The following is a 15,000-nucleotide window of genomic DNA, read 5'->3' on the forward strand; positions in this document are numbered from 1 at the left end:
TCTTCCTCTCTCTTGCAACCGAATTTCTTTGTTCCTTATGCACGGCTATATCTTTTAAGTTACAAGCTCCAAACTCGGGGTACAAATACAACTTTGTGTGAGGTGTAACATCGGCTATGTTGCCGTGACCTCACGGGGACAGTGGGGGGGGGGGGTGTAAATTATCCATGTAATTAAATGTGTACCATGTAGTTCCACCTGGTGGTGGTGGCATCGGGTTTTGCAATTTCCAAATTTCCTTTGGCAACGATGTTCCTTATTCATGTTTCTCTTCCTGCGCACTTACAAATAAATATAAATGTTTTGAAGGAAAAACGAAAAACATGGTCAGTCTGTCCATGAAACCGTGTGATTTCATGTCTATTCGTTACGTTCTGTTTGAATGTCAATTGCACCCTGACTTCACACACGTAGTCAATTACTTACTTACTATTGGAATGTACTTTTCAACCCTTCAGATTGCTGAGACCCCTTCAAACTTAGAAAACCCTTTGAGACCCCCAAAGACCCTGAAGACCCTGAGGACCCTAAAAACCCACATGACTCAAAAGTCACTGAAGATGCAAAAGACACACAAGACCCTTTATCAACCCTTTGAGATCCCTTTTACCTTTCAGACCCTTTCAACACTTTCGACAGACACTTTCAGATAGATCCCTTTAGACCTTTGCACCCCTTAAGTCCCATGAGACCCCTTCGACCAAAACACCATTTTGATCCCTTATACCCTTCAGCCAGATTATACAACTTAGACCCTTGACCATTTAGAGCTTTAGATCACTTGGACCTTTTTATATTGCAAATAAATTCTAATTAAATATTATATCACCAATATTACAGATAAATTTGTACAAAATAAACATTTGCATTATGATTGGTGTAAATCATGACAACACAGCAAATCTGTAATGGAAATCTCCATAACGATATGTGCAGATGCGAATGTAGCGAGCTGATCCATGTCAATGTCTCAAAAATAAAAAAGATATAAGCACATCTGACTCAACGCCGAGTCTTCAGACTTTGGCACGCTCATGGGGTTGCACCGTCAAAACGAAACATCCCAGAAGATAAAGAAAATAGGGTCACATTTCTCCTTGTAGTTTGTTAAAACAACGGTTTTTCTTGCAATGAAGCATCACATCTTCCAGTCTCCCTGAATATTTTAAATATAATCATTCCAACCTGTCATTTTTTATGGGCTTTTATGTTAGTCATTTAAGAAAGATCAATCTCACCAAGGATTTGAAATGTTGCAGGAGAAGGTTGACTTCGTACAAAATGTGACCCAGAAGTTTGGGTTTCCTCGAGCACACTCTGCTGCACCAGGCAGTCTGGTTATGCGCATTGTGGAGCTAGCTCTCAGGGAGCAGCCAGTGGATGTGGAAAAATTGCGCCTTTCTCTTCTCAAACAGGTGAAAATGATGGCAATGCCAGAATGCATTATCTTTATCCAACATCCACGACAGTTTTTTTTTTATTTTAATGTTACTATATTATGGTGATGTAGACAAAACATCTTGCTACTTTTGTATATTTTCCACTTTAAATATGTACTCTGAAAATACTTGTGTTTGTTTCTGAAATGGGTTATTCTTGTGAAAAAAGTTTATTATGGAACTCTTCCATGACTTCGGCAACTGTTCAAGAAGATAGTTTGATAATCTTTCTTTTTACCAAATATGAAGTGAAGAGTTATCCAGGAAATATTCTGGTGAGTGAATGTGGTAAGGTGTAATATGAGAAGAGAGACTACATGCATCTGCTTTATTTGTGTTTTGGCAGATGGAGCGAGCTGAAGTTCGCCTGGAAGGTTTACAAGTCATGTTGAAACTTCTTCAGAAGAGGCAACTTCTACCATCTGTGCGCTACGCACTCCTTTGTGGTTGGCTTCGGCTACTGCCCGAGGGCTCTGCACATGGGTAGGTTGTTATCGGTATGCTCGACTTCTATCAATTGTCCAACTTTTAATTTTTGGCCTCCATTATCCAAATTACATAGTTGAACAATATATATTATTTTCTTTCCTGTTGGTATCATGTTGATAGGTTGTGGAATGTTTCACACAAATGGTCAATTGAATATTCTTTCTTATGGCATTTATAAGTTGGGTTCCTTTGGTATTCAGGTTCCCTTGCTCAGGAAGTTATCTGATTTACTCTATCAGCGAAACAGGGGGTACGCATTCTCATGGTCTTTCCGGTTAGATTGGGATTACACAAGACAGTGCCGTGCCGACAGGTGCAAAACAGTCGATGGGGATTTCACAAAATACGCAATCCCTTCCATACACCACTTGTGTCTTAGGACCGACGTAATTATTGATGATCGATCTAATTCCTCTTGAAAACCAACTTTCGCATTTTTTTTCCAATGCCCCCAAGCTGCACAGAACGGTACATCCATTCTCTGGAAAGCAGGCCACTGCTGAATCTCTGTCATCAGATCTTACATCCATTGCTGAATTTGTTAAGGGAGTTATGTCATGGCGCCTCTCTCTCTTTAAAACCGAATGTGGCTGGGTAGTGTGGAAGAGAACTTGGCAGGTCCCACCCCTCCCCTCCCCCCAACAACTAAGGGAGTTTGCAATAAACCCCTCCCAGCAGGTGTCTGTCATTTCACAGGAGGTGGGGATACGATAATGCCTGAGGCAAGGACTGGTGGGGGACCTTGGGGCAGTGATTGGTTATGGAGGCCGCTGGGGGTTGGGTGGGGGGGGTCTAGGTATAAAACTTTTCGTTTTTGGATCAGAACGCAGAGAGTGTGTCACAATTAGAGATCATGTGAAGAGTAATGCGGAAGAGAGAAAGAAGCACGTACAGGTGGTTATTTCATGCCTACCCCCTTTAACATATATATATATATATATATATATATATATATATTTATATATATATGTGTATATATATATGTGTATATATATATATGTATATATATATGTATATATATATATATATATATATATATATATATATATATATATATATATATATATATATATATATATATATATATATATATATATATATATATATATATATATATATATATATATATATATATATATATATTGTTGTGGTTACCAAATTTGCAAACCACCATTCAGGCCCCTTAGGTGAGGTATCTCGGTAAGTGCATGTGTAGTTAGGCCCAAACCCGTTGTCTAGTGGGAATACATGTCATTTATGCGAGCTGCGACTCTTCAGGATAGCCGTTTTTCTTTTACTATCTTTATTTTGGACCAACCGCCATGATTACCACCACAATCACAACATCAACCACCAACCACAACGCCGCTTCACCACAACCGCCACGACCTTCCCGTCACACCTCGCAACCGTAGCATCGCCACCGTTCTTGCCCCGCTGTGGGTACCGGTGTTGGACTCGTGCAGGGCGCGCGTCGAACAGCGTGTACAAAATCACGGATTTTGTGCTTCAAAAACGGATCAAAAACGACACACGCCCACTTTTTGCCGTCCAATCGGTGAGCGAGGGGCGATTTGGCCCCGCCTCCAGGACGATCGATATATGCAAATTTATGGATCAAAAAGCCTTCACGCCCACTTTTTCTCGGGCCAATGGGGAGCGAGGTGAAAGGTCAAAGGGAGGGGGTCAAAGGCGAAGCTACGGGGGGATAAAAGGACCGTGTTCGTCAGTCAGAGGAGAGTAGGAGAGTCCAGAAGAGGAGAGTAGGAGAGTCGGAAACAGAGAGTCAAGACTTCGCGGGCGGTGGAGCTGCTCGTCGTGTGCGTTGGAGTCGGAACGGAGGGGACGGAGCTGTGGAAAGGCGGCGACACCAGACGAGGGGGTGCTCGCGTCGGGAGCTGCAACCCAGGGAGGCCGACAGTGCGACCTGGCCGAGGTGGAGACGCTCGTCGCGGGGCAATAAAAATCCTCTATACCCCGAGCATCAGCAACCCCCTCCTGTTTCCCCCCGCGCTGAGATAGTGCGACCAAGGGGGCCCCTTTCCCACCCCCTACCAGACACTGCCCGCGAGGCCCGCGGAGTTCGGGCGCCATCGCCGCTCCGCGTCTCATCACCAGACGGGTAGGCCGACCCGGTCTCGGCCTCAGGCCCGCCTCATCCTTGAGGGTATTCTTTCCTTGGTTTTGGGTATGTGTTGTCGGCGCCGTCTGTGAAGTAAAATTGTATAAGTGTTGCCGTGTGCTCGGTAGTCGGTATTAGCTCTGCATTGTGTTTTCGCTTTTATATTTGCTTTTTGTGTAAATTGCATTGTGTCTTTTCTGTGTGCATTTGGTGGAATTGTATATGTGTGCTTCCCGTGTGCGCGAATAAATGTGCTTTATTATTGAACTGTTCTCCCGCTTCGCTTCGTCATTTCTCCCATTGAATCCTCATCTTGCTTCACGTAAAGGGTTGGTAGTGGGCTGAATACGCCCGATAATTAATCGAACCGTCGAGGTCGACGATAACACCGCTCGGTTATTCTGATAGTACGGAACGGGTCGCTCAAGTGGCCCGTGTCCGAAGTCGACCTGCGGCGAGGTGTGATCGCCCGGTCTACCCTCCGCGTGGGTACTTAGGTAGGTCGAATTCGGCGAGCAACCCTATCCCATGCGGGGGCTGATTGGCTCGATCGCGGTGAGACCGAAAGGTCCACCCGTGACTGGTTCCCGGCGTTAGTCCGAGAGGGTCACGACTGGATTGTCCGTCCGGTGGGCGACGTGCCGCGATTCGAGTTACGTGGCCGTCAGCACGCCGGCGGGCGCGAATACCGCAACACTGGTGTCAGGTCGTGCGATACAAATTCATCGCCCTCCTCGCGGCACTGGTATCGGAGAACAGGAAAACGGGCTCTCCTGTCTCCGGCTAAATTCACGGGAATCGGTCCAGGGGTGAGAGAAGCGACCCCCGATTCCCTCCAAATTACGAGCGAGTTAAATTAACCCTTTAAGAGAAGCAAGATGGTGTCTCAAGGCGAGCGGGAGCCGGGGGTATTAGAAATGTATATGTGTAGTAATGTAGAGTCCATGGTCCAGGATGGAATCCCCGTGCAGGAAATGTTGATTGTGCAGGAACACGGACTCGCCCAACTGAACCCAGAGCCCGAAATGGGTGCGGCAGCGGCCGCAGTGTATGACACCTCCCCCCCCCCTCTCCACCAAAACCCTTCCCCAACCCTTGCCGAAACGGCTCAGCTGAGTGCATCCGACATGGTCCAGCTATGCGCCATGCTGGCGGCAATGACAAATGAAATGAAAAACGAAATGAAAGGCATGAACGAAAAGATAAATGCAAACATGAACGAAAAGATGGATGCGAATACACAACAAATAAACGAAAAGATGGATACAAACACAAACGGAATGGAAGCAAACATAAAAAAAGAAATGAAAGAACTACGGGGTGAGACGCAGAACATGGGCCGATGCCTGCAGGCGGGCATGAAGGCCGTGACCAGGGAGCTGGGAATGGCGACTCCACGTGTGGGAGCAAACGAGCTGGAAGGGGGTGCAACGGCTGACAGGCCCGCGGTGGAGGCGGGTAAAAAATTAATTCGGGGGGCGTGTTCGGCGAGGGTCGTGACAGAGGAATCGACGGTGACCAAAAGGGAAAAATTAAATGGGGAGACCAAAACGTGTGAGACGAGACACGAGGTGACGACAACGGAAATAATAGTGGAGACAAGGGAGGTAAAGGGTGAAGAGTTGGCAGTGACGGTAGCCGGGAAGGGAACGATAGAGGAGAGACTGCACGGTGAGGACGGGGTAAGTGATGCACACACGGAGGTAGTGGAGGACAATGGGGTTGAGCTCGAGACCCAGTGCGAGCACCTGGATGGCCTCCTCCAGGAACGAGGGGAGGGAGTATGCCCCCTTGAGGCGAGTCACGACCAGGTGAGTTCGGTCGTGCTTTGCGAATTCGAGGGGACGAGTGCTGTGGACAGGTGCACGGAGAGCTTGGGGGGTATAGAGGCCCCGGAGACCCTTGTGGGGACACGAATCCCCAGTGTGGTTGTCCCTGTGTGTGTGGTGCAAGGTGTGAGTGCGTCCCCGTGTGTGGAAGCGACCCCGTATGTGAGTAGTGTGGTGGCGATGGAGCCAGAGTACGTGCTTCCCAGCACGCCGTGCGTGGGTGAGGCACCGTGTGTGAGTGAGGCCGTGTGTGTGAGTGAAACGGCCAGTGTGAGTGAGGCACCGCGGGTTAGTGCCCCCGCGTGTGTGGGTGAGGCACCGTGTGTGGATGAGGCACCGCGGTTGAGTGCCCCCGCGTGTGTGAGTGAGGCACGGAGTGTGGATGAGGCACAGCAGTTGAGTGCCCCCGCGTGTGTGAGTAGTATGGTTTGTGTGAGTAGTGAGGCACGTGTGAGTGGTATGGTTTGTGCAAGGGAGACCGTGTGTGTGAGAGAGCGGTATGTGAGGGAGATGTCGGTTGGCATGCGGGAGCACGCAGCCGCGTCTCCCCGTGTGAATGTGATGGAGTGGACTGTGTGCGTCGTAACACGCAGGTGTGCGTGGGTCGAATGGCGACGACGGCGACAGAGGAAAGAAAGCCGAGTAGCGGCTGAAGCTATTTCGGGGACCGTGCCGGGTTCACCCAGCAGGGAGCACGAGGTTCGTGCTGTGCAACGCACGAGACCACCACGTGCTCGCTTGCGAGAGTGAAGTCCCGGTCCGGAAACGCACGCGGTGGATTTGCCGATCCCGCGGACGGACAAAGTTTAGGCAGGTAAACGGATTTGGACCGGACGGGTTCTCCACGCGATCGTGTGTGTTGAGCTCCAACGGGCAAAGCACATGTGTTCGCGTGGGGAACCCCTCGAGACGTGGGGCTTGTGTTTTTTTTTTTTATGCGCACGGTGACGCCATGGCTGCACGTGGGGTTGGAATCCGGCAGGAGGGGTATCTCTGCCGGATGGTACCGTCCAAGGAGGGATGAGGAACACGTGCAGCTGCATGACGTCACGGGCAGGTGCAAAGTGCGCGAGTTGCCGCGCAGGTGCTGCGCATATAAAAGAAAAAAAAAAAAAAAAAAAAAACAAGCCTCACTTTCGGGTGCACAGGATTCCTGGGCAAGGGGTGGAAGACCCCCTTGACCCTGGGCACAGGATGGAAACTAGTTAGGGGGAAGGGTTAGCTTAGCTAGACCGACTTCATGGGGCAGTGGTAAGTCCTCATGGAGTCCGTGGACTGGATAAGGTAGAGGGATTGTAGCCAGATTTAGGATGGGAAATAAAATGATTTATTTGGAGACAGTGACAGACTTGTGGATGTGTAGTGGGGACGTAGCTTAGCTACGTAGGTTAAAAGGAACGTGCTACTAGTTTAAGGGACGACGTGGGAGCACGAGTTAGTTAGGGGATGTAGTTAGGAGGATGGCAGAGTTCAGCGGTGAGTGTGTTGAAGAGTTGTGGGTTGTGAGGTGAGTACATGGTGAGTGAGTGAGGCCAGCGGGTCTGTGTGTATGGAGTGAATGGGGAATGCATGGTGCGATGAGTGATTGGGGGGAGGAGTGACTCCCTCCCAAGGGACCCCGGGGTCAGAGTAAAGTGAGTTAGGGGGTTAGTCAAATTGAAAAATGGAGGTCGTTTTGTTGTTGGTGGGAAAGTAGGCTCGAGACCCGTTTGGAGGGGTGCAGGAGCCCTGTTGACGGGTTGGGAGCGTGGCTGCGAAAGGTGAGTATCGCTGAGTGGGTACCCCGGGCACCAGGCTAGTCGGCCGCGGTAGGCCATGGGCCCATGGGGGGCCGGGATAGAGTAGTGGGCACGGGTGCGCCTGCTTGGTGCGGGGGCCCGGGGCGCCATTAGCCGCGTGGGCAGTGTTGTGGGCACGGGTGACCCTCGGAAAGGGGCCCGGGAAGCCGACCTGCCACGTGTGCGTTTCAGGGGAGGTGCCATGGGGGGCACTCCCCGGTGTTAGGGAGCTGGTAGGCTCGGAGGCAGTGTAGTGCCCAGGGGTGCCATAGCGGGAGATTCGGCAGAGGGTCGTGCCTGCCAAAGGGAGCCACGTGTCCCAGCCAGGAGACCGTGTGAGGGCACGGAGAGAAAATTGGGGGGCGAGGCCCGAAATTGTAAGGACACCAACACAGGCGACGGGAATCTGGGTTTATAGAACCAATAGTTTAAGCGAGAGGCGCTTGTTGAAAGCCCCGGGGTAGTTTAACAGTTAAATGGTTAGGGTAGATTAGGAGATGTACCCCTCCGCACCATCCATCCCCTCGCTGTCGTTGTGGGCTGCTGGACCCACTTTGGGTTAGATCGCCGAACTCTGGGGAGGCCATTCTGAGGCTTCGTTGGGCCTCGACACAGGACGCTCGCTCTCCCTTATTCCCCTCCGGGAAGGGAACGTAGGGGTTGGGAGTAGGCTAGGTGACAGGATAGGTTAGCCGAACAAGGACGATAAAGGGGGTTAGGGGACGATTTATAGTGGGGAAGTAAAAATAAAAACAACAAAAAAATAAGTTGGGGCTAAATTGGTTTTTCACAAATTAAGGGAGTGGGTATGTACAGTGACAGGCAAAGGCGATAGGTGGGAGGGAGACAGGTAGGTAGGTCCGAGCCCGCCTTCCAAGTGGCCAGCACCACCGCACTCCCTCCATCAACCTCCACTGAACGGCAAAGGCTGGCCAACTTCATCGGCTGGCCGTGTTTTGCTTCAAGGCGGAGGCCGGCCAACTTCGTCTGCAGCTGCTGTGCTGCAAGGCCTGTGCCGGCTGGATCGTCTGCAGCTGTTGTGCTGCAAGGCCTGTGCCGGCCAGTTCATCTGCTGGCTGTTTTTCTTCAAGGCCTGTGCCGGCCAGTTCATCTGCCGGCTGTGTTTGCCTGCAACGGCCTGGTTCTGTGGGCTGAGTTTGCCTGCAGCGGCCTTCTTCTGCGGGCTGTGTTTGCCTGCAGCGGCCTTCTTCTGCGGGCTGTGTTTGCCTGATCACCTTTGCCATGCCATGCCCACTGCCCACGTTCACCAGCCCCGTTCAATTTTTGCTTTGCCCCCCCCCCCCCTGTTCACTTCCATGTGCGCCAGGATCCGCAAAGCAACAGTTTGCAAGCTGCAAGAACTGCCCTGTTGGCAGCGACAACACGGGCCTGCAGTGGCGGCCCGTGCACCGTGTTTGTGTCCATGCATCCATTCGTTGTGTTCATTGCGTGTGCCACTTGAGCTGGCACGGAGACTGCGTTTGTGCAGCCCATGCACCGTTGTGGTTCACTGCGTTCAGTTCAAAAGGGAAGGCCTTGGACTGCGTGTGAGTAGCCAGCCACGTTCCCTGTCACCTGCATTGTTTGAGCCAGAGACTGCATGTGGGCAGCCTGGCTCCCTGCTAACTGCTTTTCTTTTGCAGAGTTCAATGATCCTGGGCCATGGTTTAGTGTAAAATTTGTAAGTTAAGGTTAAGATGTACTGTAAATATGAGTGCGCCCCCGGCATGTCTGTCTAGCGCCGGCAATTTTATTTAAGTCGTCCGTGTGAGTGAGTTTGTTTAGATAGTTACGCAGCCCTCAGGTTATTTATTTTGGGGACACGAATACCATGAATGTCGCACTCAGGGATCCGTAGGTAAAATGTACAAGGGGAAAACTACACATGATGGCACACGAAAATTTGACGACTCGGGACGAGTCTGTAAAAAGGGGAGGGGGTAGTGTTGTGGTTACCAAATTTGCAAACCACCATTCAGGCCCCTTAGGTGAGGTATCTCGGTAAGTGCATGTGTAGTTAGGCCCAAACCCGTTGTCTAGTGGGAATACATGTCATTTATGCGAGCTGCGACTCTTCAGGATAGCCGTTTTTCTTTTACTATCTTTATTTTGGACCAACCGCCATGATTACCACCACAATCACAACATCAACCACCAACCACAACGCCGCTTCACCACAACCGCCACGACCTTCCCGTCACACCTCGCAACCGTAGCATCGCCACCGTTCTTGCCCCGTTGTGGGTACCGGTGTTGGACTCGTGCAGGGCGCGCGTCGAACAGCGTGTACAAAATCACGGATTTTGTGCTTCAAAAACGGATCAAAAACGACACACGCCCACTTTTTGCCGTCCAATCGGTGAGCGAGGGGCGATTTGGCCCCGCCTCCAGGACGATCGATATATGCAAATTTATGGATCAAAAAGCCTTCACGCCCACTTTTTCTCGGGCCAATGGGGAGCGAGCTGAAAGGTCAAAGGGAGGGGGTCAAAGGCGAAGCTACGGGGGGATAAAAGGACCGTGTTCGTCAGTCAGAGGAGAGTAGGAGAGTCCAGAAGAGGAGAGTAGGAGAGTCGGAAACAGAGTCAAGACTTCGCGGGCGGTGGAGCTGCTCGTCGTGTGCGTTGGAGTCGGAACGGAGGGGACGGAGCTGTGGAAAGGCGGCGACACCAGACGAGGGGGTGCTCGCGTCGGGAGCTGCAACCCAGGGAGGCCGACAGCGCGACCTGGCCGAGGTGGAGACGCTCGTCGCGGGGCAATAAAAATCCTCTATACCCCGAGCATCAGCAACCCCCTCCTGTTTCCCCCCGCGCTGAGATAGTGCGACCAAGGGGGCCCCTTTCCCACCCCCTACCAGACACTGCCCGCGAGGCCCGCGGAGTTGGGGCGCCATCGCCGCTCCGCGTCTCATCACCAGACGGGTAGGCCGACCCGGTCTCGGCCTCAGGCCCGCCTCATCCTTGAGGGTATTCTTTCCTTGGTTTTGGGTATGTGTTGTTGGCGCCGTCTGTGAAGTAAAATTGTATAAGTGTTGCCGTGTGCTCGGTAGTCGGTATTAGCTCTGCATTGTGTTTTCGCTTTTATATTTGCTTTTTGTGTAAATTGCATTGTGTCTTTTCTGTGTGCATTTGGTGGAATTGTATATGTGTGCTTCCCGTGTGCCGCGAATAAATGTGCTTTATTATTGAACTGTTCTCCCGCTTCGCTTCGTCTTTTCCTCTATTGAATCCCCATCTTGCTTCACGTAAAGGGTTGGTAGTGGGCTGAATACGCCCGATAATTAATCGAACCGTCGAGGTCGACGATAACACCGCTCGGTTATTCTGATAGTACGGAACGGGTCGCTTAAGTGGCCCGTGTCCGAAGTCGACCTGCGGCGAGGTGCGATCGCCCGGTCTACCCTCCGCGTGGGTACTTAGGTAGGTCGACCCGGCGAGCAACCCTATCCCACGCGGGGGCTGATTGGCTCGATCGCGGTGAGACCGAAAGGTCCACCCGTGACTGGTTCCCGGCGTTAGTCCGAGAGGGTCACGACTGGATTGTCCGTCCGGTGGGCGACGTGCCGCGATTCGAGTTACGTGGCCGTCAGCACGCCGGCGGGCGCGAATCCGCAACAATATATATATATATATAATGCATACATATTGTTAAGGATTCGGCGGTGGCGGGATTCGCACCGTGCTCTTGACAGCCAAATGTTGAAGATTCGGCGTCACTTAACCGCACCACCGTCTCTGGGGTTATAACGCCGGCTGGCTCAGCACAGGCCTCAGGTTACGCGCCTCAGATCATGATACCAAAATACACCTGTGCCTTGCCAGTTGGGGAAACAGACCCCGGCTCCAGACTGGATTTGTCAGAGACCGAGCAAAGTCTGCCAGTCCGTAGCCCGTTTGGGTTTTATATTCACATCGAGCGAATTGTTCCTCAGCACGGCACGAATAAACTCAATGCGGCAACTTTCATATGAATCAGCCAGATTTATTGGGGACACATCGGGGAACACGACACAAGCAAAACATTCACGACAATGTTATAATCAATCTATAACCCGCTCTTAACTAGGGAGCTACGTATTACGGGTTTTGAAGGGAACCCTAGTGAGATAAACATTGGACAACATGCAGACAAGACACAGAGTACTTGGTGATGCCTCATGGATGAGAGGAAAAGTGTCAAAGGCACGAATGCGGCTCGTGACAAGCCGATGTCAACGGATTCTAGCGCCCAAGCTCAAACACGTCGCGTGGCAAAAATGGCGGCGGCGTCCTTTTGTCGCACCGCCCACGCACGCAGCCTCAGCGCGTTCAGCCCCCGTAAGGTCGGCGGCACAAGACCGGAAGATCGGCGGTGTGCTCCAGCTGGCTTTTCACAAGGTCCAGCATTCAAATCCAGGCCTGGTCTGCTCACCAGATCAGGCCAAATCGGGGTGTTGGGCTCTGCAGGCGGATTGACGGGATTACAAGACGTGTCGAGCCGTGCCGTGAGTAGGGACAGTCAGAGGCTCCGTCACAGTACTCTCCGGATGAAGCTGTCGAGGACCCTCATTAAAGTTGATCGCTGACTTCCCTCATGCAGTTCCTCCTGCTTCTTTCACGAAGCAAATCGCAGACAGACACAGCCGTCCGTTATACAGCAGATCGTGCCTCCCACTAGCCGTTTCTCATCCAGCCCGATGGCAGACTGACCTCATGTAGTCCCCTCCTTGCCTTTCTTGGGGTGCGAACCTCACGAAGCCGATTCCAAACTCTCACTAGCAGTTTCTCATCCAGCCAATCGCAGACTGACCTCATGCAGTCCCTTCCTTGCCTTTCTTTCGGCTCGCTCTTCACGAAAAGCCGATCGCCCGACTCGACGCTCAGGCAGTTTCACCCTTGCCTTCCCGGCGCTCGCTCTTCTCGAAGCCGACTGACTCTCTCAGAGCGCTGGGCGGGGCTAGTTCGGAGAGGGGAAGGAAGAAGAAGAAAACCACCTCTCGGCACACCACCACTGTATGAACAATGAACAGCCGGCTACATCTCCCGACACACATGTAACGTCCAATTACCGAACAACCTGACTAAACATGCATTTAAGGGGAAAGCTGGGCTAATCCTATATTTAATAACATACTAAGGGGTCATTCAGTGCCAACTCACCAAAATTTCAAAAATCTCCCCAGGTCACCTCCTCAGATTTTGCTGGAAAAATTCTTAAATGTAGATATATATATGGCTCTACCCACCATGCAAAAGATTAGCTTTCAATTCCTCATAGTTTAACAAATATCTATCTCTCGAGAACTTTGAAATTTGGCCCGAAAAATGCCAAATGTGAAAAACGCATTTTTTTTTTCAACTTCAGGGGCTTATAATTTTATAATGGACTCTTCTCAAAAGTTAATATTGCAAATATTTACTAAATGGCATCCAAATTTTTCAATTATGGCTTCAGATAGCCTCTGGGATGCATATTTCTCACTCTATAGGAAGCTAAAAATTGCTTTTGGCCAAAATGAGCTAAAATAAGGTGAAACTATAGGAGCCCTCCTGAAAATATGGAACAACTTAGAATTTTTTCCTCATAACACAGTGATTATAGGGTCATTATCTATCCATAGATACATTTTTGTTGGGATATTACAGTTAGATGATGAACTATAAAAGTTTTACCATAAGCCCTTGCCTCCGAGGGCTCCAAAATGGACCAATTTTGTCCCCTGGTTTGACCATGTGGCTCGGGCAGCGTTTCTCAACCTTTGATGGCCCATGGCCCCCCTACCGAGTCGCTCAACATTCGTGGTCCCCTGCCCTTCAATAAAAGATGCAGATTTCGTTTTATGAAATTTATTTACTCAGTCTTAAAAGATAAATCAAAATAAACATTTTTCTAAGCAATACAATCAATGAGACACTTGCTGTTGGGCTTGTCTGACGAGGCCTCTTATGTCGGGCTCTGTCTTGGACACAGCAAGGCGAATATCGTTCCCAACGTCAAGACGGTTTCTGGACTTCGTTTTAATGGTCGCAAGGTCAGAAAATCCAGATTCGCAAAGATGTGTTGTGGCGAATTGAATGAGCATTACGGATGCCTTCTTGCTGAGTCGTGGATACGCATCCTGAACAGACAACCAGAAGGTGGAGTGGTCTTCTTTGTTACTGAAGACCAGCTTCATTGCTTTTAAAACCTTCAACTCTGCCAGCTCCTCTGCTTCGTCTTCAGTAGGTTCAATTTTGGCGTTAAACGGGTCTTTGTGCCACGGAACATCCAACGGTGCATCGTTGAAATACGATTTGAACTCAGCGGAGAGATTGTCAAGATGTCTCGTGATGCAATCTTTGATGTCGACGGGAAGCTCAATCCTCTGCGTCTGCAGGTGCTCATCCAAGAAAGGAAACGAGGCAGTGGACCCGGCCTTGATTCGTGCCTGCCAGACTTCCATTCGAGCAGACAGTCCGGCAAGCTTGTCTTGAACGTCACTGACTGTCACATCACGGCCTTGCAAGGACTGGTTCATTTCGTTGAGTCGGCCGAATATATCGGCCAGGTAGACGAGCATCATGACGAACTCTTTATTGTCGAAGTGGACATGGAGGTTGTTTTCGTTGTCTTGCAGGAAGATTTCCACCTCAACCCGGAGTTCATACAGCCGAGAGAGGCATTTCCCCCTCGATAGCCAACGGACTTTGGTGTGGAACAGAAGTCCAACTTGTTCCGCTCCCATTTCGTTGGCCAGGAGTTGGAAGAGCCGATGATTTTTGGCCTTCGCACGAATGAAGTTGATCACTTTGACCGCGACGTCCATAACTTCCAGCAAACGAGGCTGAAGAGTCTTTGACGCAAGGGCGTATCGGTGTAGCGAACAGTGGGAGGACCTCACATGGGGCTATTCGTTCTTCACAAGCGTGACGAACCCTCCTCTGACGCCGACCATCGCTGGGGCACCATCAGTACAAATGTGCTTGAAATTCTGCCAACCGAGTCCATTAGCTTCAAAAAAAAGAGTCCAGAATAGCTTTGATATCTGCTGCTGTCGTTGTGGTTGGTAGAGTATTGCAGAACAAGAACTCTTCCCTCATCTTTCCCTTTCTCTCGTAGCGAGTGAAGGCGATCAACTGGCTCTCCAGGGCGGTGTCGGCAGACTCGTCTAATTGAAGGCGAGCCTGGAGCGTGCTTTGTTTGATTTCGGAGCAAACTTGACGGCACACATCAGCGGCCTGTCGTCAATCCGTCGTCTGATCGTGTCATTAGAGAGCGAAACTTGCTGGATCTTCTTTTTCGCTTCTGGTCCGATCATCAATTCCACCATTTTCTCTGTACATGGCTTGATAAGGTCCTCAGCAATAATGTGCGGCTTCTTGCAC

At 50.5% G+C, this 15,000-nt stretch overlaps 1 protein-coding gene across 2 annotated transcripts in view; it reads left to right on the forward strand.

Moving 5' to 3' along the window:
• HERC2 (HECT and RLD domain containing E3 ubiquitin protein ligase 2) overlaps positions 1-15,000 on the forward strand; it is a 600,800-nt gene that overhangs the window by 207,441 nt on the left and 378,359 nt on the right. For both annotated transcript variants that reach the window (XM_085851823.1, XM_085851824.1), the window contains exons 32-33: positions 1,260-1,415; positions 1,786-1,922. In XM_085851823.1, coding sequence (XP_085707949.1) covers positions 1,260-1,415; positions 1,786-1,922 — 293 coding nt within the window. The remainder of the gene's footprint in view (positions 1-1,259; positions 1,416-1,785; positions 1,923-15,000) is intronic.

Source organism: Eptatretus burgeri, chromosome 13 (genome assembly GCF_056783735.1).
Source record: "Eptatretus burgeri isolate ZD-2024b chromosome 13, Ebu_testis_v1, whole genome shotgun sequence".
Lineage (NCBI taxonomy): Eukaryota > Metazoa > Chordata > Myxini > Myxiniformes > Myxinidae > Eptatretus > Eptatretus burgeri.